Below are 25,561 nucleotides of genomic sequence, written 5' to 3' on the forward strand. Positions count from 1 at the left end.
TCCATGAAGTGCTTTTGCAAATTCTCTTCAGCTGATGATATGGCTGACTTTGTGAGTTCTGTGGTAGTGCATGGAGAACCTGGGAAACAAATTCTTTTTTTAGTTATGCAAGATAAGTGAAGCAGGATATGACCAGTAACTTGAAAAAACGGCTGTAACTTGAAAGCTAGAATGGTAATTGTAAATGTGGTAGTAATTTGATAGCAGCTAGAGAACAATTATTTATTTAGAGTCTGAGTATTTGCTGCCATTCTCTGGTGTAGGAAGTCATAGACTGCTATAACAGGAGGGAACTAATCCCCCTAAATGGGAAGCTTTCATGGTATGGAAATCAGACCCTCATGTACTGCATGATTAGTTCCTTTGTCGTGCAGCCTATAGGTATTCTGTTTTACCACTGAACTGAGTAATGACAACTTGTTAGTGTAAGTTTAGCTCTAGAAGTTTTATTACATCAGCTGTGTTAGTGCCATTCTAGTAAAGGTTACATTATTTTATCTATTCTGTTACATCTGTTACGTCTTATCTGTATCTGCAATTGCTGTTTTTCCTTTCTTGCTTCAGGAACAAATAGATGAGGCTGTGAAAATTCTTTTAAATCTAAAAGCAGAATATAAACAAAAGACAGGTCAAGAGTACAAGCCTGGAAATCCACCTTCACCTCCTCCTTGCATACCTTCTAACACGTTTCCATCTTCTGTGTGCTGCAATAACTCGGAATCCTGTAGTTTAGTGGATGGCAAAGCACTTTATGATAATGTAGCTGAACAAGGAGAAGTGGTACGCAAACTCAAAGCAGAGAAAGCTTCCAAGGTATAATAGTAAATAGAGAGTAAGCAATTGTAATTCTTACCACATTTTGCCACTGGGGGGAAATCTTTCACCAAGTAATGATCAAATTCCCTTGTCTGGGTTCTAGCTTAGCCATCAAACTTGCATGACAATGCCTCACAAGGCTGCTCTGGGCCTGTATACTTTCTTTTCTTTGAGATGTAAATTCTACGTTCAACTAGTTGTAGAAAGTCAAACTTCTCACATCTAGATGAATAGGCACAAGCATGGCAGATGTCAATCCTGCAGCAGTTTTTAATGCATTTTACTTTTTCTTGGTCTATTTGGGACAAGATAAAAGTGTCTAGTCTACTGCAGCAACAGCAAGACTTTCTAAAACTTGACAAATTCAGTGATAGATGTGGAAAAGAACACAAGAGAAACCCATAAGTTATCAGGAGCTGCTGTTTTTTTCCTGCCTATATTTCTACCTTGCAGAATCGATTTTATTGGTGGCTTTGGTTTTTTTAGATTTTTCCTGTTTTGTGATTTTTTTTTTTTTTTAAAGGTCTTTCCTAGAGCAGCTTATTTTATAGATTATGCTGCAATTATTAACAGGTTGTAGCCGATGAGTCTAGGGGAATATTCTGTTACAGTGTGACAGCTCTCAAACATACTCCTGTTGCCTGGGGGAGAGCTCGTACTTGAATTCTCCCCCAGTGATAAAGCACTGTTTATCGCTAGATGGAAATCGGTGCTTCTTTTCAGCTCTCTCTTTAATTCTCACCAGTACATCTTGCTATTTGTTTTCCATATAGGATGAAATAGATGAAGCAGTAAAACTCCTTCTTTCTCTAAAAGCGGACTATAAGGAAAAGACTGGTCATGACTACAAGCCAGGACATCCACCAGTAGCTGAGGGTGCTTTGCCTCCATCATCAAACCCAGTACCTGGTGGTCCAGACACACCTGAAGCTAAAGCCATGTTTAACAAAGTAGCTCTTCAAGGAGATGAAGTTAGGAAATTGAAAGCAGAAAAAGCAGAAAAGGTAAAAACATATTATAATATAAAACGTAATATATGTATTTAAATCAAAATTCTATTTTTAAATTCAGTGTGATTATGGGAATCCTAAATCAGAGAAGGTTTAGGTTGGAAAGCACCTTAAGATCATCTGGTTCCAACCTCCCTGCCATGGGCAGGGTCACCTCCCACTAGACTCAGTTAATTAGAAATGTGCATTTAGGATAAGAGGCATTTTAATTCTGAGATCTGAAATGTGCTTTTAAAATTATTCCTGTCAAATATGGTCCTTAAAATATTAATGCATGTAACCATTGGATTTGGTGGATTTTTTGCCCCAGTACCGAGTGGATGTCTGCAATGCCATACATAGATGCATTTTCTTTTTTTTTTTTTTTCTTATAGAGCCATTTATTCCTGTGATTTCTGTATAAATTTCTAGAATTTTTTATTTGTTTTTCAAGGATAAGATTGATGCAGCTGTTAAGGAACTTCTTCAATTGAAGGCCCAGTATAAGTCTATTGCAGGAGTTGACTATAAACCAGTTACTGCTAGTGGTGCTGATGACAAAGACAAGAAGAAGAAAGAGAAAGATAACAAGTCTGAAAAGCAGAGTAAGCAACACAAGCAAAGTGATGGCCCAAAAAAAGAAGCTTTGCAGGGACATAGTGGTAATGAGTTCTCCTCAAGTGGATCAGGAGAGGGTCAAGGCCCTAAGAAACAAACCAGGTAAAGATGCAATCTTTAATCTGTTTGCTAGAGACCTCAGCTGTTTACCGCTACTCAGATTCAGAGTTTTACAGGTTTCTTGTTGTACTTGAAAACAATGGACATTTGCAAAATAAATCATTTTGTATTTAGGATCAAGCCAAAAGCAAGTTACCAAAGTTCATTTAGTGTCAGTTGTACCTCAGCATCATACTGAGGAAAATTCTGCCTAGCCTGTAGAAACCACAAAGCAGTGTGCACACTCTATTACTGTGGGTACTGTCACTGGGAACTTGCTTCTTTATTATTTTTTTTGTAAACATGCTGCTTTATCTTGCTCCGTATAAACCCCAGAGGGGGGCAAAAAAACCCCTTATGCTTATTTCGTTGTACTGGAGTTTCCAAAATGTTTACTGGGGGTACCATGACAAGTATGAAACCAAAGCTAGAACAACACTGCTGCTCTTAGTGGAACTCTCAAGTGATGATTGCTGTGCATCACCTCTCTTGCTCCAACCGTGAAAGTTTAGAAGTCTTTCCACAGCATATATTATGCAGTGCTATTTATTTTCTGTTTCAGGTACATAAATCACATGTTAAGAGACAGAGATGTGGTTATTTTATATAGAAACTATGCCAGAAAAATGCATTTTTCACCCTTAAAACTTCTTGGTTTGTAGAGACATAAAAACTTCTGTCTACTGTCATTTGAGTCTGGTGATTTTAGTTTTCTTCAGAATCTTTTATTGGTTGTCTTTATTTTGATGATAGGGTCAGTTTTCTATCGAATGCTGTGACTGACATTCACATGAATGGTGAATTCAAGTTGCATATGTTTCCTGAAATTGTAGGCACCAGCTAGGTAAGAAACTAACCAGATTTGTTTAATAAAAAGTAAACCAGCTTACACACAGGTCTGGTTAATCTAAGGTTCTTACTTGAGGTGCTTAGGGTTTTTTTAATGCATTGTTATGAGGTTCCTTGATGCAACCATGGTGATAATTAGAAAGGTTCAAACAATAGAGAACAACTGTTTTTGTTAAATACTTGTGTTAGCCCATGTGAGGAAATACTAGCAATTCCTACTAGCCAATTGTCCTGGGTTCAGTTATAAACAGTTATTTTTCTCCTTCTTAGTAGCTGGTGCAATGCTGTGTTTCTGATCTGCCAGAAAACAAATTGAGAAAAGTTAGCTTTATGAAGTAAAATTAAAAGATTCTGTTCCATACTCCCTTTTTCTATGTCAAATGTCCTTCCCCCCCCCAAAAAAAAAAAAGGTTAGGATAAATTTCACTGTTGAATGCTAAATGCTATACAGTTCAAGTCTGGTTCTTTCCTAATACCCTAGGCTGGGTCTAGAAGCTAAAAAAGAAGAAAATCTTGCAGAATGGTTCTCTCAGGTAAGTGCACATCAGTTTGGATTAAATAATTATTTAATTCTTACAAATACAAAACAGATCTTGATTTATATCTTATATTTCTGTTTTGTCTTGTATTTTAAATACAAAGCCAAGTATTTGCTCTATTTCTTACATTGCTATCATAGTCTTTAATAGAACTGCCTGGGTTGAAGTGCTGTATAAATTTAGGAAGCTATAAAAAGGGAAAGCATCAGCCATACCCCCTCCTACCATATATATATATATATATATATATACATATGTTTATATATGTTTTTTGTAATTTGTATATGAATTCCTCTTTCATTAAGAGTACAAAATGTCAGTGAAGTGATAGGAATTTCACAGGCTTGGGAGTTTTATTTCATCTCAACATGATGTATAACAAAAGTTAGTATCTGTTCATAGTGAATGAGTTTGCTGGTTCATGAGATTCAAAACAGCGTAGATGTGATTAGTTTAGATTAGCTACTTATGAAAGATTGTAAATAGATATCAGTGGTGTGCATTGCCTCTCACTAGTATAATTTTTGCCTATATCCCAAGGGAAAAAAAGAATCTATTCTGACACGAGCTAGAGATTTCTTACAGAAGTGCAGTTTGTTGGTTCCAGAAATTAGCTACTGTCCCTTGGATTAGTGAAATTAATTTTTAGTTAAGTGTTACATTATTCAGATCTATTATTAAACTTAATGTTCCTGCTTAACTTTCTCTACTTATAGGTAACAAAAGTCATCTCAAAACATACCTTTGCTAATTTTTTTAGCTTTTGTAGAAAAGTAGACTTTTTTTGAATTGCATGTGACACACAAATTACTGAATGTTCTTTGTGTATGAAATAGAAGATTAAGTATCTGATCTTTTGAAAGGTGATCACAAAAGCAGAGATGATTGAATACTATGATGTGAGTGGCTGTTATGTTCTTCGTCCTTGGGCTTATGCTATTTGGGAAGCTATCAAGAACTTCTTCGATGCAGAGATCAAGAAACTTGGAGTGGAAAACTGTTACTTCCCCATGTTTGTGTCCCAGGCTGCCCTAGAGAAAGAGAAGACTCATATTGCTGACTTTGCTCCTGAGGTACAGTCCAAAAGTTTGTTTTAATATGAGTACAGGAGAACCCAACTACTTAGTCTGCAGCTGAGTATGAAAGTAAGGTTTTTGTAAACTTGTTTTTTGTCTTCCTTTAGGTTGCTTGGGTCACAAGATCAGGGAAAACGGATCTGGCTGAACCCATTGCTGTACGGCCCACGAGTGAAACAGGTAGACTTTTTCATGCAGTTTGGCTGCAAAGGAGACAGTTGCAAGTATAGTGTAGCTGATAGACAAGCTTGTGAAAAGTGGAAACCCATTTGTTCGGATGTTTTCTATAACTCCTTATCAAAATATCCTAATTTTGCTGCTGCTTACAGCAAGTGTCACAACACTGTATGTTCCCTTAACTGGAGTTTCATAAGAAATGTACACTCTAGGAATTTTTATATATCCTGAAGACTGACTTGCTTTGACTGAAAAACATGGTTTTTCTATACTGTTTATAAAATTTCTTCATCTTATTATTCACTTCAGTTTTCCAAGTACTTTGACTATAGCTGTAAATTAGCTCTTACTAAAATTTCTTCTGAGTAATTTAAACATACATTTTAAGACCTAAGTCTGGATGCATTTTTAATTGAATCAGGTACACTATAGTGTCCTGAAGTCTTGAAGTTGATGAATTTCTATTTGTGAACCTAGCTGTATTTACGTACCCTAAGCCAGAGGCTCAAACGTAGTGTCATTAGATACTAAGCTTTGGATTGTACTTTGGCCAGCAGCAAGCAAGCTGTTTTGCAGAGACACAGGATGAAGTGAAAGTACTCTTTTATGTGAAAATATTACGTGTTAAGACCAAACTGTTTTAAAGAGAATTTAAATATAAGAGCATAGTTCTCGCAGCAGAGAATGTTAAGCTTGTATGTAGCAAAAAGAAGGGGTTTGGCTTAAACTGGCTATATTGTACAGAGACCTAAAGCTGTTTTCTTTTTACAGTCATGTATCCTGCCTATGCAAAGTGGGTGCAGTCACACAGGGATCTTCCTATCAAGCTTAATCAGTGGTGTAATATTGTGGTATGTCTGTGCAGAATTTCTGACTAACACTTATATTCTAAGTGAAGTGTAAGACAATTATTCTATGTGGTTATGGCGTGATGATACTGATCACAGCACATATTCATGGCAGAAGTATGAATGTGGTTTGTGATTTGTTTTCTCACTGTTTTTAATAAAACATAATTTATCAATGTATATTGATTACATTAAGTAAAATCTGTGAATTTTCTAATACTTACGTATTATTTTTAACAATAACTTGACACTTTACTGTTAATCATGGTGTTCAGTTGTTTATTTCCCTCTTTCCAGCGCTGGGAATTCAAACATCCCCAACCTTTCCTTCGCACTCGTGAGTTCCTTTGGCAAGAGGGTCACACAGCATTTGCAACATACGAAGAAGCAGCAGAGGAGGTAAAAAGCAAATGCAATGGTGCTTTTGCTTTCAGAAAGCTACCTTGCTCCATAGCAACACAACCAAATCAGAAATTGGTCTCCTTTTCTTTGTCATGAAAAATGCCAAGTGTACTAGAACCTATTTTATTTTCTTCAGGTTTAACTTTTGTCAAAGGTTTTAGTCTCTTCAAACAACATGGAGAGTTTGAAGAGTGTGTTATATAAAGAATGCTTTCCTTAGAAATTATTTTCCTTAAAAATCTAAACAATGCATTCACAAATTAACAGCTAGATATTTTAATGCTTCCTTTGCCCAAAGATAGATGTTTCATTGAGTATCATGGCATATCTTTATTTACTTAGCAGATATTAAGACGTTTAGGTGGAAACCAGAAGTCAATATAACCAATGGACTGGCATTTCTGTAGTGACTCTTGTTTCTGTCATGGTTGATAGTTGTTGCTATTTGATTTATGGAAAACAGCCAAAGTTTAAATCAATTAAAAAAATCTTTTTTTTTTTTTTTAAATAATAATCTTGAGAAAGTGTTTAATTTTTAAGATTTTTAGATCGGCATATAAAAATATTTCATGATTAGCAAATGGAAAATACTGAGTAGTTCAAGAAAGTATGTTCATCATAGGTGATGCAGATACTTGATCTGTATGCTCAAGTGTACGAAGATCTCCTAGCAATACCTGTTGTGAAAGGAAGGAAGACAGAGAAGGAGAAGTTTGCTGGTGGTGATTATACAACCACTGTGGAGGCGTTTATATCTGCCAGTGGAAGAGCTATCCAGGTATCTATTAGAAGAATAATGTTTTTCAGTAAATAGAGTAAGATGAAAGCCTTGAACTGATGCTTGATAAACTTAACGTTCCATTAAGTAGAGTTTTCTGTGTGCAACTATTTCAGGGAGCAACGTCACATCATCTAGGGCAGAATTTCTCAAAGATGTTTGAGATTGTATTTGAAGATCCCAAGAAACCGGGAGAAAAACAGTTTGCTTACCAGAATTCTTGGGGTCTAACAACCCGAACTATTGGTGTAATGACAATGATTCATGGAGATAACATGGGATTGGTGCTCCCACCTCGAGTAGCCTGTGTTCAGGTGTGTAAAAATGCTTTATCATTTTGTTTTCTTTCCTGTCTTGGAATTCATGAAAATTTCATATTGGGCCCCTGGAAGACTTAACATAGCACAGGAGCTGTCCAGTCATGGAGCGTCCTCTATAAAGTTAGCACAAATCATTAAGATACTTTTAGTGGTCAAGATCTCTTTAACAGTCCCTTCATTTAAAATAATTATATCTGTATCTGGATATAAAGGGAAATGTATCCTTTACTTCTGACAGCTTGAAAGAGATTACTCTTATGTGGATATAAGGCCGCAATATTGATTTTAAGTTCCTATAAGTAGTAGCTATTTATTTTAAGAACTTTAAGTATGTGTTGTGTTATATTGCAGGTTGTAATTATTCCCTGTGGTATCACAAATTCCCTTTCTGAAGAGGATAAAGAGGCTTTATTGAAGAAATGTAATGAATATCGCAATAGGCTGCTTGGTATTAATATCCGTGTACGGGCTGATTTAAGAGACAACTATTCACCTGGTTGGAAGTTCAACCACTGGGAACTGAAGGTACATTTCTTTCCAGGTGTTTTGAAGCTTTTTTGTGGGGGGTATGTCGGAGGCCTTGTATTCTGAAGGCAGATATTTTCTCTGAATGAAGTGTTGTCTGATATTTAATGATCACTTTCATTAAAAAATGAAGAAAAGGTTTTCTGAGACTTACTCAATTTGCTGGGATTCACGTGTCATTACAGATTTTTGAGCTTCCAAGTCTCTACTTTATATACCCAGAAAATTAATAGTACAAATTACTTGCATGTTTAACAATTTGTACTAGCACTTAAGTGTCTCCAGGGTCACAACAATGCCTTCTCTGCGCAGAGTGGAACAGAAAAGATAAACCTGTACAGCGTCAACAAAGAAAGGAGCAATTTTTTTTTTTTGTTTCAAAATTGCCATGTTCCCTTTACATAGTAGTTGAAAGGAACAGTTCTGCTTCATTGAATATGAAACTTTTGTAAAACAAAACCAACATAATGAGACAATGGTAATTAGAAATTGAATAATGTATTGAGTGATTTTTATGGGATCGTGTTCTGAATTCTGTGTAAGATGATAGAAGCTCCCTGAGTTGTTGAAAGTTCCCATTGTGTCCAAGTTCTTTTCCCTTTGTGTAAGCTTATTTTTTTTCTTTTTTAATGGAGCTGTAATACCATGAATCCATGTTAGGGGATGTTTTTAATAAAATCAAGTTTATCAGTTGAGGCACAGCATGGGGCAAACTTGATGTTTTTTTATTAAGTCTACTAATGTGTCCAGCATAATGTATAAACTGCATCTTCAGGCTAAAGCAGGAAAAGTACACTCATCTCATTGAGTACTGATAAGGAATTTCGTAGGGTAAAAAATACTAAGTAGTTCAAGAATTAACTGGAAATTATTTTGCCTTACATACTTTTCAGCCTAGCAGATTTCTCGTGTTAACTCCAAAAAGAGCCAAATCATTAGTATCTTTTTTTTATGATGTCTGGTATTAGTTCCAATGCTCTCTCTTGGGAAGTCTTCCTACGTGCCTGTTAGGCATCCTCTCACAGGCAAATCGAGATAAAACCAACAACAAAATCACCGCCAAATGCGTTCACACTTACTCTCTTCATCTCCCATGAATGAATGTGTTCATCCTGGGACATATGCTACCAGGATGCAGAGAAAATGTTAGACTCAGTACACTCTTGAACTAACTAGTAAAATGGAAACTCTTTTTGTCTGGTATATATAGGACATGAGAAATTACATGGTTCTTATCAGTAAAGTTTATAAAGTGTAAAAGCTTTACATAAATAAAGCAATGATCTGTTTATAGTCAAATATTCAGTGCAATTAGTGATAGGGATGTATTTAACAGAACTTCTGTTATTTTCTGTTAATAGGGTTGAAAATGTTCTGTGAAAATGGAATTAAAAGGTATCATTGGAAAAATAAGAATATTAAAATTACTATGGAAGTCTTAATCATTCAGACTTCAAAAATCTGAGTTGCACTATCTGGGATAACTGTCTTAATCTAGTTTCAGTTGTGCTTTAACTGTGTTACTATTACTTACATGTTGACACAGGTGTAGTCTCCAAGTGGAGCAAGGTATAATGCACAAGTAAAGAATGTGTATGGGAAAGACAAATGCGTAAGAGCAGTGGAATATATGCTAATTTATTTCAAAGAAACTTAAATGTGTAAAGCGATTCCATATCAAGGCTGGGCATTAGGGTTAAGAAAAGAGAGGAAAAAACCAACCTCTCCTAAGAATTGCTTATTTGTCATTATTTTAAACATTTTTTTCTTGTTTTTAAATGAAGGGTGTTCCAGTCAGGATTGAAGTGGGACCACGAGACATGAAGAGTCAACAGTTTGTAGCTGTTAGAAGAGACACAGGACAGAAGTTGACCCTTTCTGAACATGAAGCAGAAGACAGACTGAAGCAGATCTTGGAGGACATCCATGTTAACCTTTTTAACAGGTAAACAGAGAGGTACAGTAAATGGCTATGCTAATCACAGATGCGCTTTACCTGTCAGAAGAATTTCTCACATTGTTGGTTCATCTGTGAAGAAAGATTAGATCTGTCTTCCTGTTTGTGATATTAATTTTTCTGTCTCTGAAACTTGTTTGCATACAGTGATAGAACCTTTCTATTGTGCTTATCAAATAGAATGTTAAGGGTTGTGAACTGTTTTTACAAAATACTTCCGTGTATTCACGTGAAGTATTAATAAACACACCATAAATAGTTCATGGATTAATAATGCACAGGATTCATTCCACAAAGATGCTTTTGGTAAGGAATTTTGAAAGATAGAAAGTTGTCCAAGAAACGCAGTAGCTGAAGTTCAGAAGTGTATTTAAATCCTGATTTCATAGGATTGTTTTCTTATAAGCAATCAGATACTTTTGGAAATGTTATTTGCACTTATTGCGTATGCCAAAATCCTTTCCCTGTCTGTCACTGTAAATTGTTGCTCGTAGAAACACTGAGAAAGAACAGGGTAGTGATCCAGCACTATGGCAGAGGAGTTTTCCTACTTTCTTCTGTGGTGATCAAAGTTGCTTACAAGCAGAGTATTTTTACCAAATTAAAAAGCATTTTGATGCTGAGATGTATATTTTTCATTGTTAATTATCTTCTATACGTGTAGTACTCATCTGTTTCTGTCTGCAGTTGGTCAGTGTTGAACTGACATGCCCAACAGTGTGATTAACATGGTAAAATGTGCAGCAACTTGGAGAACATTCCATAAGCAATTAATCAAAATTTCGTCTCTTTGAAGGCAGAAGCAGTAGAAAGACATAAACTGATTAGGAAAATTTGAATGAATGTATAGATTCTCTTATAACTTTGTTTTCACTGAGTCTGAGAACTTTGTTAGTTTGGCTACTGAGGTTACATATGTAAATCTGCCCTGACCTATTTTTTTCTTTCCTTTTCTTAGAGCTTCTGAGGACCTAAAAAGTCATATGGTGGTGGCCAATACTATGGAGGACTTCCAGAAAGAGCTTGATTCAGGAAAGGTAAGAAACTACTTCATTCTGTCTTGTAAGTGCTTTCACATGTGTTCTGTCCCTTACAAATTTTCAGGGGCTAGAAATTTCAAAATTTGCGTATAAATGCTGTTGTGGTTTTTTATGGAACTCTCCCTTCACAAGCAGATGAAGCTGCACAAAACCAGTTTCCCCAGCATCTATGGGATATGTTGCTGTTTTCTTTTGCTAAAATACTGTATTTACTAAATGTGGTGTTTCCACCACAATTCAAAATATAGTCCTGTACCGGAGGTGGCAGGGTGTCTTGAGGTGACCTACAGTGGCTGCAGTTTAGTAGTTGCATTTTTATTAGGAGGTGCTTTTCAGAGAGATTAATACAAATATTTTATTCAGATTAAGATAAACTTCCTGACATTATTCTAATGCAAGCAATGAAAAACACTTGTCAAATCTCGTAATAGGTCCAGGTAAGAGTTTAAAGTACATGCAACTTACGTCAAAGAAGTTTTACCTTTATGACCGAAGTAGAAGCCATTGGGTTCACTGAGAATTACTGCCAAGTCAGAAACCTCCTTGGGTTGATAGTAAGAATACTGCATAATGTGGATGATTGAACTTCACTGTTCAAGAGAGCTGGTAGAGAATTGATCTGCTGCTTCTTTTTCAGAGCTCCACTAACAGCAGTTCTTAACCCAGAAATTCTGTCACAAGCCTTAGCTTGTGAAATTTTTCATGTTTTGAGATTAATGTGTTCAAGTAGTAAGATCCCCAGGATCAGTCATTAAGGCTGTGTGTTTTATAAAGAGATATCAGGGTTTAATTGTTTTAGATCTAATTAGATCTATTCTGAAAAATTTATAATTTCTGTTGGAAAATGCGGAAGTACTTTTGTTAACTTCAGAAATAGTTTTAAGTTACTCTTGGTTAGGCTTAACCTTCCATCACACTCTAATTCTTGCATTTCTGTTGCACTTCAATTTATAACAAGATTTAAATGATAATTATGAACTTCAGAGGAGGAACTGATTTAGCATGCTTATGAAGTTGAGGATATAAACATCTCAGACATTCTGTGCATAGGTGCTACAATAGTAGCACCTTTCTTTCTGCTACAAAGCTAAACGCAAGTGTGAAATACTCTCTTTCCAAACTGGTTTGGGCACTTCCTGCTGACTGCAGAAGTTATTTCCTCAGTGCAAGTGTTTCTAAAGCGTCTGATTCTGATGGTAGATTTAAAACCCCAAAATCTTTAGTCTTTGCTTAACACATAATCATGCTGTATATAGAAGTTCAACTAGTACTACAGCTCTTATGTACTGTGATTTCAAGATGTGCTATCATGTATCTTTCACTTCTGAATTAAACAAACACTCTGAAACTATACTTGACTGTAAGACAAAGAAACAGTTGAAGATAAGCTCATAAATTTATAAGATGCAGTAAACTTTAATGTAATAATAAACTGTAATGAAGAGTCAAGCTCATTTCAAGAGTAGGAATGGAATGTGAAGCTGATCTGTATGTATTGCACATAAATTATTTTCTTTAACTTTGAAATAGTGTAGAATCTTCTTTTTTCTCCTACTGCAGTGGTTTCACATGACACCTCCTGCCTATGGAGAGGGCAAAATGCTTGGTCTTCAATATCCAACACTAACTGCTGTGTATGGCTAGATTCCAGAGAGGGCCAAGAGTATTAAAATGTTTGTATCGTGTTTAGAACTCTAATATAATCTAGTTTATAATGTAGTTAAACTTGAAAACATGAATAAATATTTTTACATTCCAAGTTGGATACTTGCACCATTTTGGTACTTTGGTTATATGAGTTTATTACAATCCGTATATCTGAGCTGAAAAAAGTGGCGTACGTGATTTTATGACTGTTTCACTCTCTACCTATATGTGTTGTATGGACAAAGTTTTACATCATGTACGTTCTGTAGTATCTTGAAATTATCCTATTAGCACTGTCTACTGTTTAAGAGGGAATTTAAAAGCCAAAGTACTCCTGCTTAATTCCTGTCACTGTTTTCCCCTTTACTATAATTGCAGCATAGGCTATTAGCTCTTCCAGAATGTAGGCTGCTTCTGTGTTCTTCTAAGTTTAGCTGAAACTCTTAAGAATAATTGCACAGGTATTTAAACAAAGTTTCATTTAACTAACAAAAGTTTAATGCATGAACAGTATAGTAGAGTGGTAATAGTTCCCTTTTTTGGTTGCCAGTGAAGTCCAATAAAGGTGTGTTTTGGTTCAAGACAAATAGAGAATTTTGAGAATATAAGTTTGGTGAAAGCCACAGAAGAGGACACCTCAATCACAGTTTGGATTGAATTAAAATGAGTGTGAAGACTGCATTAGTGGCCTTTGTTGCCTTTGGATAACATTAAAGGAGTGGTCAAATATATGTAGGGGGTGTGTTTTTAACAGTAATCCCACTTTTTAATAGCAAACGGAGTTCTCAGCGTGAAAGTCCATTAAAAATAAAAAAACCCTCAACTCCAAATGAACAGTAAAATGGAATGCAAAACTGAAGAGATTTGCTGCAGTAGCTAAGATTAGTACTGAGAAGACTATATGAGATTGTTTCAACTTTCTTAATTTTCTTCAGTTAAGCTAACTGAAGGAAACGGCAGGATATTACACACCACTTCCCTCTGCCCCCAAGAAAAATGTGTGATTCTGTTAAAATATGTATGTCCTTGTCTTGTTCAGAAGATATGAAGAATCTTAGTCGGGGAGTTAAAATGGAAACTTCATTAGGAAAGCACTGTCGCACAATATGGAAGCAAGTATTTGTTCTGCAGTTTGAAAGTATCAAACTTTTCCTTAAAAATAGAGTATTTTTCCACAGAAGGAAGATATATTGGGTTAAAAGAAAAAAAATCAACACCCTGACTTGCTTTAAATGCTGCCTTGAGTGTGTGTAAGTTTTTCCATGCTGCACTATGGAGGGATGACTGTGCTTATCTATTTCTATGATGAGAAAGAGCTATTAAAAATTATTTGTAGCAACTGGAACTTTTCCCACTTTGATTGTATATGAGCTCTTAATGTTTAGGAATCTTCCAGAGACAAGGATGACTTTTTCAGATGTGTAACTGTTGGGTTTTGTGTCTTTCCGCTTCTCCTCCCTGCTTCAGATTGTACAAATCCCTTTTTGTGGAGAAATTGAGTGTGAGGATTGGATCAAGAAGACAACTGCCAGGTAATGTAACTGAAAAGGGGAGTATCTACCAAGATCAAAATAAATGTTGTGAATATAAAACAGGAATGTAAGATGCCTCCAGGTATAACACACTGATGTACACTGCTCACTCTTGACTCTTGCTGTCCTGCATAATTCAATATATTTATTCCTTTAGTTCTGAAACTTTCAGATTAAGGTGCTTTTGAGATTTTATGTATAATACATTTATTGTGCCTTTAGTTTTAAATCGGAGTATTTACGAGTATCCTTTTATTTCAGGGATCAAGATCTTGAGCCTGGTGCCCCCTCCATGGGAGCAAAAAGCCTCTGCATACCTTTCCAGCCAATCCGTGAACTACAGAGTGGGGCTAGATGTGTCTGCGGCAAAAACCCTGCCAAGTTTTACACCCTGTTTGGTCGTAGTTACTAAATTACTAGTGAAGGCACCTTCTCCTTTATCTGTGAATCCACCTTTTTTTAAGAATACTGAAATAGCCCCCGAACTTAATCAGTTTGGCGACTTTTTAAACAATTCAAAAAACAAAGCCATAAACCAGAACACCCCATGTCCCTCCCCGACAATTGTCAGTCTTAGGCTAGCAGTAATTCACAGACTTTTCTGTAAACATCTCTAATAATAAACATGTATTGTGAGCTGTAAGATGCTCTGGTTGTTTTTTCTGTTGCTCAGTGGGTTATCCTTTGCTTATGATAGGTATGCTTTGCTCATGACTTTTCTTTCCATTTTGGCGCATGTATTTTCTTGTACATTGAGAAAATACCTGAAAGATTAGAGAGAATATCATAAACAGTCTACAGTTTAGTGGCCAACATCAACTTTATAGATAAAACATCTGCTGTTAATTCTGCCTTCAAACTTTTCAATTTTCAGTACAGACTTGCTGCTAACTAGGCATGGTGAATGCTACCTTTTATGAAAACTCCCTCTGGAGCCAGGTGTTAAAAGGAGTATTTTCATCCTCCTGTAAAACAAGTTTGAAAAGCTACCTTAGATTAAATGCCACATTGTTAGCAAGATGCAGGTGAGTGCCATTTCTTGCAGAGACTTTGCCAGAGCCCTGTTTCTCTTATCTTATAAACTGGTATTTATAGCTGTCTCACAGTGATACTGCAGTGAGTAATGCAAAGGCAGTCTGAAGAGAGGTATTTTCATTGCTAAAGATTTTAGGCGCTGTGGTTAAATTTAGAGCATGTTTCATAAAACCCTTTTGCTTTTCCTGCACTTACTATGTGTTGCTTTAGCAGAGGAGGCTAGAGGTTGCACAGTTATGAAACTATTTTTAAGAGAAAATTACTTCTACTGTGAGCCTAGGATTGACTTTAACAAAAAAGAGATAGATCTGGCACAAAATACATTTTGGATGATATGCTTAGTTTGTTACTTTTTTTACCTCCTCTAGGCTTGAAAGCTGTTTACGTAAATTGCTTTCCCTCAAAAGAGTTGAGTGAAAACTTGGCAATTAAAAAGCTGGCCCAATAAGATCCTCCCCAGACTCTTCCTGGGACAATACTACATGGCTGCCTGTCTCCAAACCCCTATTTTTATGTAGCATCAGTAGGCTAAAAGTCTTAAGCATACAGTGCTATTCCCAGACCTTCATAATTCTCTGCTTTTCGGAACCATGCAAAACATTTGCTTTTGCCCAGGTTCCTGTGGTCAGCCCACTTTAGTCAAAACTTTGAATGTTAAACTGGACAGGCCATTGGTTCAAATTTAGGATCATGCACCTTGTGATCATACAGAAAAAATGTGAAGGAATTAAGATAATTTTTCTCAAGAGTCCTTGAGCACTTGGAAATTCTCTGTAGCTTTCCTTGGATGATGGTTAGCCCTGAAGGATTTGCTTCAGCTACATCTTAAAATCATCTATCTTGCATTCATCTGTCTAGATATTTCTTCACTATATAGACAAAGTTTCATGGGTAGCAATGAGAAAGGATTTGGAGAATGATATGTCAGTAGATGCATTTGTCTTTTGCTTTCTGTTGACATAAGACAAGAGTGACCCTAAGGCTTTTTTGTATGCTGTCTCTAACACTGACAGAAGTGATACTCTGAGAAAGAATGTAAGGAGTAATACCAGTGATGTTTTCCCAGCCTCGAATGATGGGTAAGACTTGTCTTCACAGGAATTGTCCTTTGAAGGAGGTAGAGGCAGTGTCCCCAGGAATTAGAGACAGGAACGTGCCAGGACTTTTTTGACAAGGCAAACCAGATTATTAAGAGTAGATGAGCCTTCAGGCTCCTACTGACACACTCCACAGCACTGGTATTTTACAAGTGAGATGTGGAAGCTCAGAAGAAAGGAAAGGCAAAACAAAATGCAGTGTCTAACACTGTTGCAGCCTTATCAGTTTGAACAGCCAACCTTCAACCAGTTGACTGGATCAAATTCATGAGTAAACATGTTGATGATATTGTTTGTAGAAATACATTGCTTTCAACCTACAAATGGGATGTTTGAAGCCAGAGATTTCACAGAAGGCCAGCCCTTCCACCACTGCCTCCCTTTCTTTTTCCCTTTTTGCCCAGCATGTTTCCTCCTGATCATATTAGGGCTTGAAGTGTCTGGAATGTGGATGACTCCCCCTGTAAACCTCTTGATCTTCCACAGAGATGCCAGTGCCTGCCTAGGAGAGACAGGTCCATGTCAAGGATCCCTCTACCAGAAGCACAATATGAGCTACCTGTAAAGCATTATAGAAAAATCCATACTCTTAATTTTACTGGTGTGGAAACTTTCATACTCCCAGTAGATTGTGTCTGTTAGAAAGTTAAGTATATGAATCTGAATAATGTGCTACAGTTGGTTAAATGATACTACTTTGTGTTTGTAACAGAACTGCAAATCTCAGTGTTTCTTAGTTCTTATATACTGATTAATTTGGATTAAATTGTGTAGTAAGGCGGGATGCAGGGGAGCTGCCTTGATGTGGTGCTGTTCTTTATTGACAGAGTCTATTTGAGCATTTTAGCTCTGCTGCAAAGGGAATGCTTCATTTAGCTCAAGCTCTTGTTTTAGTAACTGAAACCTTGTGACCTGAGAGATCTGAATTTTCACCTAGATCTGTTCCCATTGAAAATAAAATTCTCACTTTTCGTGCTCCGGAGTTCAGATAATAAAATAATGAAGTAGCTGAACATTAATATAAGGAGGAAAATACCATAGGAATAGGTGGAGTAGAAGTAGTAACACAGATGCGATATGAAGACAAAGAAGAGCAAGTACCAGTTTTAGTGTGGCAGTTAGTTCTACTAATTCACCATCCCAGGGCTAGTGGTGTTCTTAAACTGGGGGGAGGGATGGCACTCTCAAGAGTGCAATGTGTAGGTAGACAAATGACCAAATGTTAAAGATTACATGTATTGGCAGAGAAGGCTTCTAGCAAACTGGACTTTAAACGTAAACATTTTGGCTGTTGAAACCCTGTGAGCAAAAAACTAGATGAAAACTAGGGGTGGGTGTTTGAGTTTTTAACCCGAAGTTAATTCACCTTGGGAAGGCTGAGGCCAGCAAGGACAGTTGGTCAGCTCAGGTTATCAGTGTTACCATGTTATCTCTCTCAGGCTGGACTGCATGTAATTTCCTTCCGTTTTATCTTGTAAGTAATTGTGTATATATACGTACATGGATGGGGATTTCAAACAGACTGCTGGGTCATAAACTTTTCAAGGAAGGTAACCTTGTCATCATCCACATAGCCTGGTGTGCTATTAGCAGCTAGATTTCCTTCACTGTTTCTGAGTGTGCATAAAACTATGTGTACACTTAGGAGTTCAACAGGTACTACAGTGAGTGACAAAAACCAGTTTACAGCTTCATGTTCTTACTGTTCCAGAAAAGGCACTGAGTCCAAGCTAGGCCTTCTGCATCTCTTATTTCCCCCTGAACTTCTGGTTGTGCTTTCCCCAAATCTGACTTTCTTGCAAGCCTATGAGGATTACTTTGGGATTTTCAGATAGGCAGGGTTTTCTAAATAGGGAATAAACAATGTTCTTTCGTTTTATTGTTGAGGCTCAGCTCTGTGACTACTGACTGTGTATCTAGAAAATGGCCGCCAACTTTGATCCGTTTCCATGGGAAACATGCCAAAAGTACAAGCAGGTGAGAACTCTAGGTTGCCAAAATGAAAGATCGATACAGTTGGCTTTGAAGCTTGCTCTATGGACAGCATGTTCCACAACCTTCACAGACAGTCCACATTTACTGTGTTCTTAAAAGTAATGTCCACCCAACTTGGATTTCAGATATTTTCTTGCCTAGGCTTGTAGTAGTATTTTCTCAGTACTAAAGTTACAGGCAATAGAAATAGTTGAAACAGGCATCAGAAGAGAGTTTTAGCAAAAGAAAAGCCTACTCTAACTGCTTAAAATTCTGAGCCACCTTCTTGCGCTCCCCTGTCTATGCCTTACGCAGTGTTACAGGACAGTGCCACTGAGTAACAAGTGCCAGTGCTCTTAGTAGTCTCCTTTGGTTTATTTTTGGTTGGTAGAAAAAAAAAAGCCTCCTGAGGGTGGAACCCCTACAGGACTCAAGTGTTCAGGCTGCCTTAACATGACAGATCTTGCTAAACTGCCCTTTACACTGATTTATTGCTTTACAGCTTCCTATAAAAGTGGTTCCTGCATGTGAGCAGCACTGACAGGTAAAGGGCAGAAACGCAGGCAGTGAGGTGCTTCTTGTGCAGAACCTCAGAGCCAAGGGGAAGAGAGCAGCAGAAATGGGCCGCTACTCGGGCAGGAGCAGCAGGCTCATCCTCATGTGCATGATGAGCCTTGTACTTTTTATTGTTGAGACCTCAGTAGCCTATGCTGGCAACTCTCTTTCCTTAGCTTCAGATGCCTTTGCTGTTCTCTCTCACTTGATCTCCATGATCATCGGTTTGTTCAGTGTTAGGGTCAGTCGCATCCGGTGGCACAAAGCTAACACTTACGGCTTCAGCCGGGCGGATGTGCTGGGAGCTTTTGGCAACTCAGTTTTTGCCAGTGCTCTGATGTTTAGCATCTTCGTTGAGGCAATCAAGAGGTTCATCAGTCCTCAGAAGACTGAGAAAGCACTGTTCGTCCTCCTTGTTGGAATCGTAGGGCTGTTCTGCAATGTGCTCAACTATGTTGTCTTCATGGACTGCTGTTATTGTCGGTCACCCCAAGGAGACACCGAAGCAGGTAAATAACCTAGTGCGGTTGCTCAACGTCCCCAGCCCTCTATGCTTGTGCTTAATGGCTTAATAGAGACTCTTTACTGCTTCTCTGAGATGGGCGAGTAAACTGTAGTTTTCTTCATTCCTTTGTTAGCAAGGGGGAATGGATTTACTGCCTGAGCCCATGTGTTTCCAGCTATCACCAGATGTGTTTGAGTAGTGTATAAGTAGAGTATGTGTTGACTTCCTAAAGTGTAAAGTGATCAGCAAGAGAAATTTTGCCCCTCATCTGCTGACTGGCCAAATGGGGGCAGAGCGTACTACCACCCAAGGAGATACTTATTAGGAAATACCTTATCCTGAAATACTAATCGTCCGCAATCTTCACTCTCAATATTTGTGTAGTTCCATTGTAATTTTTGTCTAGAACATGGTTATCTTCTAAGAAGTGTTCACAGTTTGCACGAGACAAAAGAATAGGAAAGGGCAAAAGGGGAGTCTCAGCCTTCCTTGATTTGGGGGTAAAAACTGTTTTGAGACTATTTTGATGCTGTCTAAGAAACCTGTGAATACAGAGCTGGAGTATTCTTTGGAGATATTTGTTAAGCTGTGCTCAGGAAAGTGCAGGGGACACAGGGATACTCTGCTTTGTAGGTCTTTTGCAGGAGGTGCTGTTGAGTGCACAGAGGTTTAGGTCTGTTTATGCCGCCTTCATGGAAGACAGCTTCCAATTGTGCCTCTGAGTGAAGTCAGGGAGGAAGAACACATCAGCACTTACAACCAAATGTGGAGGGAACCATAGGCCATTGGAGAATTAACTGAAAGTAATGGTAACTGTGTAGGTAAACACTGTTCTTACTGAATTTCCAGATTCCTGCTTCTAACAACTCTCTGGGACAGCACAGCCATCCCTCTCCCTCTGATAGACTCATGTCCGAATACTGGGCAACTCTGCTTTCAACTGAATTTCAGATGCATAAACCAAGGATTAAGTCTGTACCATCCCACAGTGTGTAGATTTGTTGGTGGTTTTGCCTCTCTTCCTGGTACTGTGAATCTTCTCTGGTTGTGGTAATGTCTGCAGGCAAGACAGTGCCATTTTATAGAGGAATGCTTCTTTCTCATGGACTTGATTTTATATAATCTCCACTTAGGTAAAGTTTCATAATTTCATATTTATTTCTTCTAATTATCTGCATATTCAACCTTAGTGGGACTTTCGTTGCATTTCTTTCAAAAGAAATCTTATTCCCCAAAAAGCTGTACTCTGAAAGCTATACTTGATACTTTATATATATTTTATGTGCATAGTAAAAGACATGAAAAGAAGAGGGATTCCATCTCTCTCTCTTTTCATCCTGTGTACGAGGAAAAGATACTCCTTCCTGGAGATGGAAGTCAAGGCAAGTTTTCTAGCGCATCATTGCCACTAGCAGGTGGATGGTCATGGTCTCTGAGTTCTGCTGGTGCAATCCCGCTGTCCACAGGCAATGCTTGAGCAATCTCCTGACATCAGCGATGGTTAGCTGGAGGGTAAAGGTTTGTACGCTAGTCCTCCACCTCTTATGCTTTCCAGGAAGGGGGAAAGCCGCCTTTAAATTTCTGTTCCCTAAGTAGACAATGGATTTAAACAGCCCTCTGCTCTCTTGTATGTGGTTGCATCACTTTGCAAAATACGAAGCAAAAACTAAAGACAGCGGTTCTGCCGTCAAGTGCTCTGTTGTGGGTGCTCAGGGCAGTGGGAACATCTAAATCCACTGAAGCAGACTCCTCCATGTATTAGTGCCATGATTAATCGCAACAGCCAACAGTTCATCCCATTCCTCCGTGGCATGGTCTACTGTCAGGGGTGGAAAAGTTAGCTGGTGTGTTTCCTGGATGCTGCTGACAGCCAGGGCAGAGCTAGTCATGCCTACAAGTGAGCATTCCTGGCCCGATCTGAGACCCAGTGGACACAGAGGGTGGTGGTTACAGGTTCCAACCCAGCTCAACATCCTTTTCCCTTGTTCTGTATCCCTCCTTTAGCTCACTGCAACATTCATGCTTCAGGTTGTTACCTTAGTACAAATAGTCTTGATGAGCAAATATGTGTTTTTCCAAGCTGCCATCCCTAGAAAACTCAGTTTTCCTCCACTTATTGGCTGGGTTGGTTTTGCCTCTTACCCTTTACTCTTCTGTCCCTTGCCCTTCTCTTTTTTCTGGTTCTTGCTACCCTTTTGCTCTTGACTCAGACAGTGCAGTTCCCCACGCTGTGTTAGGATTAAGAGGAGAGGTCGGCAGGGGTACAGGGAGGACTTTCCACTGTTCTTTCTTTTGATGCTGGCCAAGAGCAGCTATTACAGGTATAAAGTATTTCTGCACTCTAAAGGCGCTGCTGTGTAGAGGTTCTTGGGCCAGCGGGGCCATCCATAGCACCATGGAGGGCAGCACACACTAGTTATTACTTTGACTTAAAATCCAGGAAGTACTTGTTAAAACATAGAAATATTAAAGCTTTCCTAAGATTTTTTTTTTTGCCAGAAGTTAACATTCACAAAACACTTTTCCTGCTGTTGCTGTTGGAAATGACAGAGCAGCTTTAGCCAGAGTTTTCTGTCAATTTTAAGGTCTTGCATCTTACACAGAAAGTTTTGGCACAGAATTGAAGAACATGGCAAAGTAATCAGCTGAGAAATAAAAATACTAATCATGCTCTTGTAATAAATACCAGACAACTTTAATGCTGGCCATGCCCTTTACAGTCAGTCATGAAAATACAGAAGCATGTTTTACTGCACACAGAGATCATACTGCTCTTGTTTGTGTAGTTGTCTCTTCTACTCATTTATGCGGAGTTTTAAACTGCCAGGGAGCCACGGTTTGGAAAGCACCACTTTAGTCTGATCACAGCAATTCTCTGTTGTTTGTCTTGGGAAAACGAATAAAGATTTAACATGGAGAAAACATTTGTGCTGTTGTCATGTGCTCTGTACAGGGAGGTGGGAGGGAGGCAGGAAGTTAAGAAGATGTCGCCCAGCCCAGCCAGTCTGATACTGAGCCACATAAAATGGCTGGGACTGTGGGAAACAGCTTTAATCTCATGAGAGACCTCCTGGTCTTCACACAGTTTGCAACTCATTAAACAAAACACGTTCTATGTTAGCAGGCAAGGGGCTTGCTCTATATACTGTGGTAGGTGCAATTTAGCAGGCATGTGTGTGAGGTTTTTCTGTTGGGTCTTGATTCTCCTATCGGTGTGCACCAGGAGCCGGCCTCTCAGATAAGAGCTGGCATGTAAGCTGGCAGTCACAAAAATGGAAAGCATACCTTCTTTCCCTTATGCATAGTGAGTTTGTTTAGTCTGAGGCTTGCTATGAGGTGTGTCTTTTTCTTCCAGGCTTTTATAAGTAGAAGAGATTTGGGGGTGAGTGAAGAGGGGGCACCAGCTTTAACTGGCTGGGTGACTTAGAGGTTTGTTGCTCTAATATTCTGAACTAAATTTTCACATCTTGCTGCAAATGTACTAATCCCAGGGGAAGTGAGAGCATTTATAGGCCAAAATGAATGGGTAAGCGGCTGCTTTTCCATGTGTTAATGCCATTGCCCTTCCTAGTGGAGACCTGATGAGCAGAAATGTGCAGGTATTGTGAGGAGCAATTGTATTTGCAGCAGTGCTTCCTGATTCAGCAGACCCAACAGTCTATACTGCAGGCAAGAAAAGTTCTCTGCGGTTTAGAGATCTGGAGCAGAGGATTTCAGTTGCTCAGGTTGTCAGTGTGAAAAATTTCATGTTTGCTTAATTCGCATGCACTTAAGAAGAGGAAAAGTAAGTTTCCTGATCTGAACAGGCTTCTCTCTCAAATGTACTGCTTAAAGGGTGCCAGACTGCACCAGTCTTGGCTTGGAGACCTTTTTAAGGAATCGGAAGGAACCCTGGGTGTAACACCTGTAACAACAAACTTCTGGCTTACCATGCTTCTCACACCTGAAAAGCCTGGAAGCTTTTACTGGAGGTCAGCATTACTACCTCTGTTTTGCCTCTTTTGAGTTTATCTTCACCAAGCTGATGCTGGTTTTCCCCAAAAGCGCCAACCCTGCAGTAAACACTCCGTGTCATTTCATGAATGACAGCATTCAGTACCGACCGCACAGTGCTGGGGTTTACCAACAGGCAGCTGCTGCATTCATGCAATACATCCTCATCCTCATGGACTTTTGCTGTCTGTGTAGTGCACTGTGGCATCCAACTAATACATGCTTGCCAACATGGTATGCATAAATGGAGGGGCATATTTAGATTTTCATAAATCCCACAGTTGCTGGCATGCAGGTAACCAAAGCCTACTCTAACTAAACATTTAGATTTTCTGGCTTTGATTTCTGCAGCGTTACTGGACAGAGTCCTGTCAAATGGAAAAAAGGGGCCAAGAGAAACTCTCAAAGTAATTTTAAGTGTTTATCAGATACCTAAGAATGAGCACATGCGTTTTCTGAAGGTCTTCTTTAGTTTAATAGTGTGCCAAATAATCCTCACCAAGTACTTCCAAAGCTTTTCTGGGCAGCTACCCCAAAGGTAGCCTGTATTAACTTGTATTAGCTGAAGCCATAGTCCAAAGTCTTTTAAGAAAGACAACACAGATGGGAAGAGACTGTGAAAATTTATTTAGCAACAAGCTTCGCTAAATTGTCTTCAGGTCCGTTTTGAATGCTTAAAAGAAACTTCAGAAGATAATCTAAGAGAGATACATTTTACTTTCCCCAATTGTTTCAAGAAAACTTTGCATCAAAACAAGCAAAAGTGAAAGCTTTGGGGCTGCTGTTTGTCCAAAATGGAAAGTGTGGAATGAAAACTGTAAGTAAAGCAAGCCAAGCACCCCTGAATGGCTTAGCAACAGCATAAATGTAAGATTAAAACTTCTGAACCTAGATTCCAACCGTACCAGTGCCAGTGAACTTTGGGTAACTGCATTCGCTCTCAACTTTGAACCGCTTTCATAGGGAAGACATGGACAGACTGCCTGAGTTACCTCACAGTATCTGTGGTGAGCTGGAAGGAAATAAAAGGACTGTAAGATAACGGAGTTCAAAGTCATGGACAGATTCAATACAATGTGCTTTTAAAGACTGACATGTTATATATGTTAACTGCAATTGTTTTATTTTAAAAGCTCTTTGGCAGAGAGTTTACTACAGGCACAGGTTTGGTATCAGCTTCTGTCTAGAAATGCTGCTGGGACAGAAAAAGAAGGATTTTGCAGTAGGACTCAATGTAAATTACAGTGGTGAAACCAGCGAGTGGCTTTCCCCTCTTCATGTTCTTTGCAAGCCCTTTTTCTGGTAGGAAAAGGTTATACAGGTTATAAATATACACACACACACACACATTTATATGGGAAACTTAACAGAACTACACTTCTTAAAATTGAATTACCAAGTAGTTGAAATATTCAGGGAAGCACTATCCAGGCGCTAGAGCAGATACTGACTGGATACGTCTTAAAGTGTGTAAAAGGTTTCTTTATGCTAGATATTAAGAGCAGGGAATGGTGGTTTATAACTAACAAACTGAACAAGCATCTTAAAATAGAAAAAATACCTAACAAAAAAAACCCAACCAAAAACAAAAACAAAAAAACACCACCAAAAAAAAAACCCAAAACCATTCCAGGCTAGGAATTAAATAATCCCAGAGGCTGATAATTTCAGATTGACCTACCAGTGTATTCAGGCTCTCTTTGGAAGGGCATGAGAAATTCGTTCTCTGTGTCCGGACAGACTATGGTCTGTCCCCGGGACTGTCATGACGAGTCACAGCTGTGGTTAAAAGAGCTAGGGACATTCACCTCTGTATCCTGCCCAGACTGCTGAGCTCCTGCTGGAGGGCAAACTAAGGCTTCTGCTCCCTAGATTGGAGCAAACCTCATGAACTGATTTCCCAGCTCTTCAGCGTATGCCAAGAAACCCCATCCTCCTCTTGCAGGTATGGCTCTGAGCAGAATGAGAGTGAGATACAAGTAAAATGATCAAAGATGAACAAACCACCTGCGAACAGAATACGCTCGTGCTAACCATCTTCCACAACAAGGTCTGATGGTCAGTATTTGTTTTGTGATTCATTTCATGGTCAAACTTACCTGGGGCAGAAGCCAACCGCAAGGTTTCAGTTTTAGATTTGCTATGAATTTGGCTCAGCATTCCTAATATAAAACATCAAGCTTCACAAGC

General features: G+C 38.4%; 1 protein-coding gene and 1 long non-coding RNA gene across 5 annotated transcripts in view; one reads left to right on the forward strand and one right to left on the reverse strand.

The window, feature by feature from the left end:
• Nucleotides 1-14,855, forward strand: part of EPRS1 (glutamyl-prolyl-tRNA synthetase 1) — a 37,709-nt gene extending 22,854 nt beyond the window's left edge. For 3 of the 4 annotated variants that reach the window (XM_065679853.1, XM_065679855.1, XM_065679854.1), the window contains 15 exons: nucleotides 565-813; nucleotides 1,590-1,820; nucleotides 2,260-2,525; nucleotides 3,853-3,904; nucleotides 4,774-4,983; nucleotides 5,094-5,166; nucleotides 5,935-6,014; nucleotides 6,309-6,410; nucleotides 7,036-7,191; nucleotides 7,308-7,505; nucleotides 7,863-8,036; nucleotides 9,821-9,981; nucleotides 10,952-11,030; nucleotides 14,148-14,212; nucleotides 14,474-14,855. In XM_065679853.1, coding sequence (XP_065535925.1) covers nucleotides 565-813; nucleotides 1,590-1,820; nucleotides 2,260-2,525; nucleotides 3,853-3,904; nucleotides 4,774-4,983; nucleotides 5,094-5,166; nucleotides 5,935-6,014; nucleotides 6,309-6,410; nucleotides 7,036-7,191; nucleotides 7,308-7,505; nucleotides 7,863-8,036; nucleotides 9,821-9,981; nucleotides 10,952-11,030; nucleotides 14,148-14,212; nucleotides 14,474-14,624 — 2,247 coding nt within the window. In that variant the 3' untranslated portion in view covers nucleotides 14,625-14,855. The remainder of the gene's footprint in view (nucleotides 1-564; nucleotides 814-1,589; nucleotides 1,821-2,259; nucleotides 2,526-3,852; nucleotides 3,905-4,773; nucleotides 4,984-5,093; nucleotides 5,167-5,934; nucleotides 6,015-6,308; nucleotides 6,411-7,035; nucleotides 7,192-7,307; nucleotides 7,506-7,862; nucleotides 8,037-9,820; nucleotides 9,982-10,951; nucleotides 11,031-14,147; nucleotides 14,213-14,473) is intronic. The other variant, XM_065679856.1, reaches the window with a different exon arrangement.
• On the reverse strand, nucleotides 11-25,122 carry LOC136014815 (uncharacterized). The gene is made up of 3 exons (XR_010612876.1): nucleotides 25,053-25,122; nucleotides 24,277-24,383; nucleotides 11-79 (listed from the first exon to the last, which is right to left on the reverse strand). It is a non-coding gene; the product is annotated as an uncharacterized LOC136014815 (long non-coding RNA).
• Between the last annotated feature and the right edge of the window lie 439 nt (nucleotides 25,123-25,561).

Source organism: Lathamus discolor, chromosome 5 (genome assembly GCF_037157495.1).
Source record: "Lathamus discolor isolate bLatDis1 chromosome 5, bLatDis1.hap1, whole genome shotgun sequence".
NCBI classification, from domain to species: domain Eukaryota; kingdom Metazoa; phylum Chordata; class Aves; order Psittaciformes; family Psittacidae; genus Lathamus; species Lathamus discolor.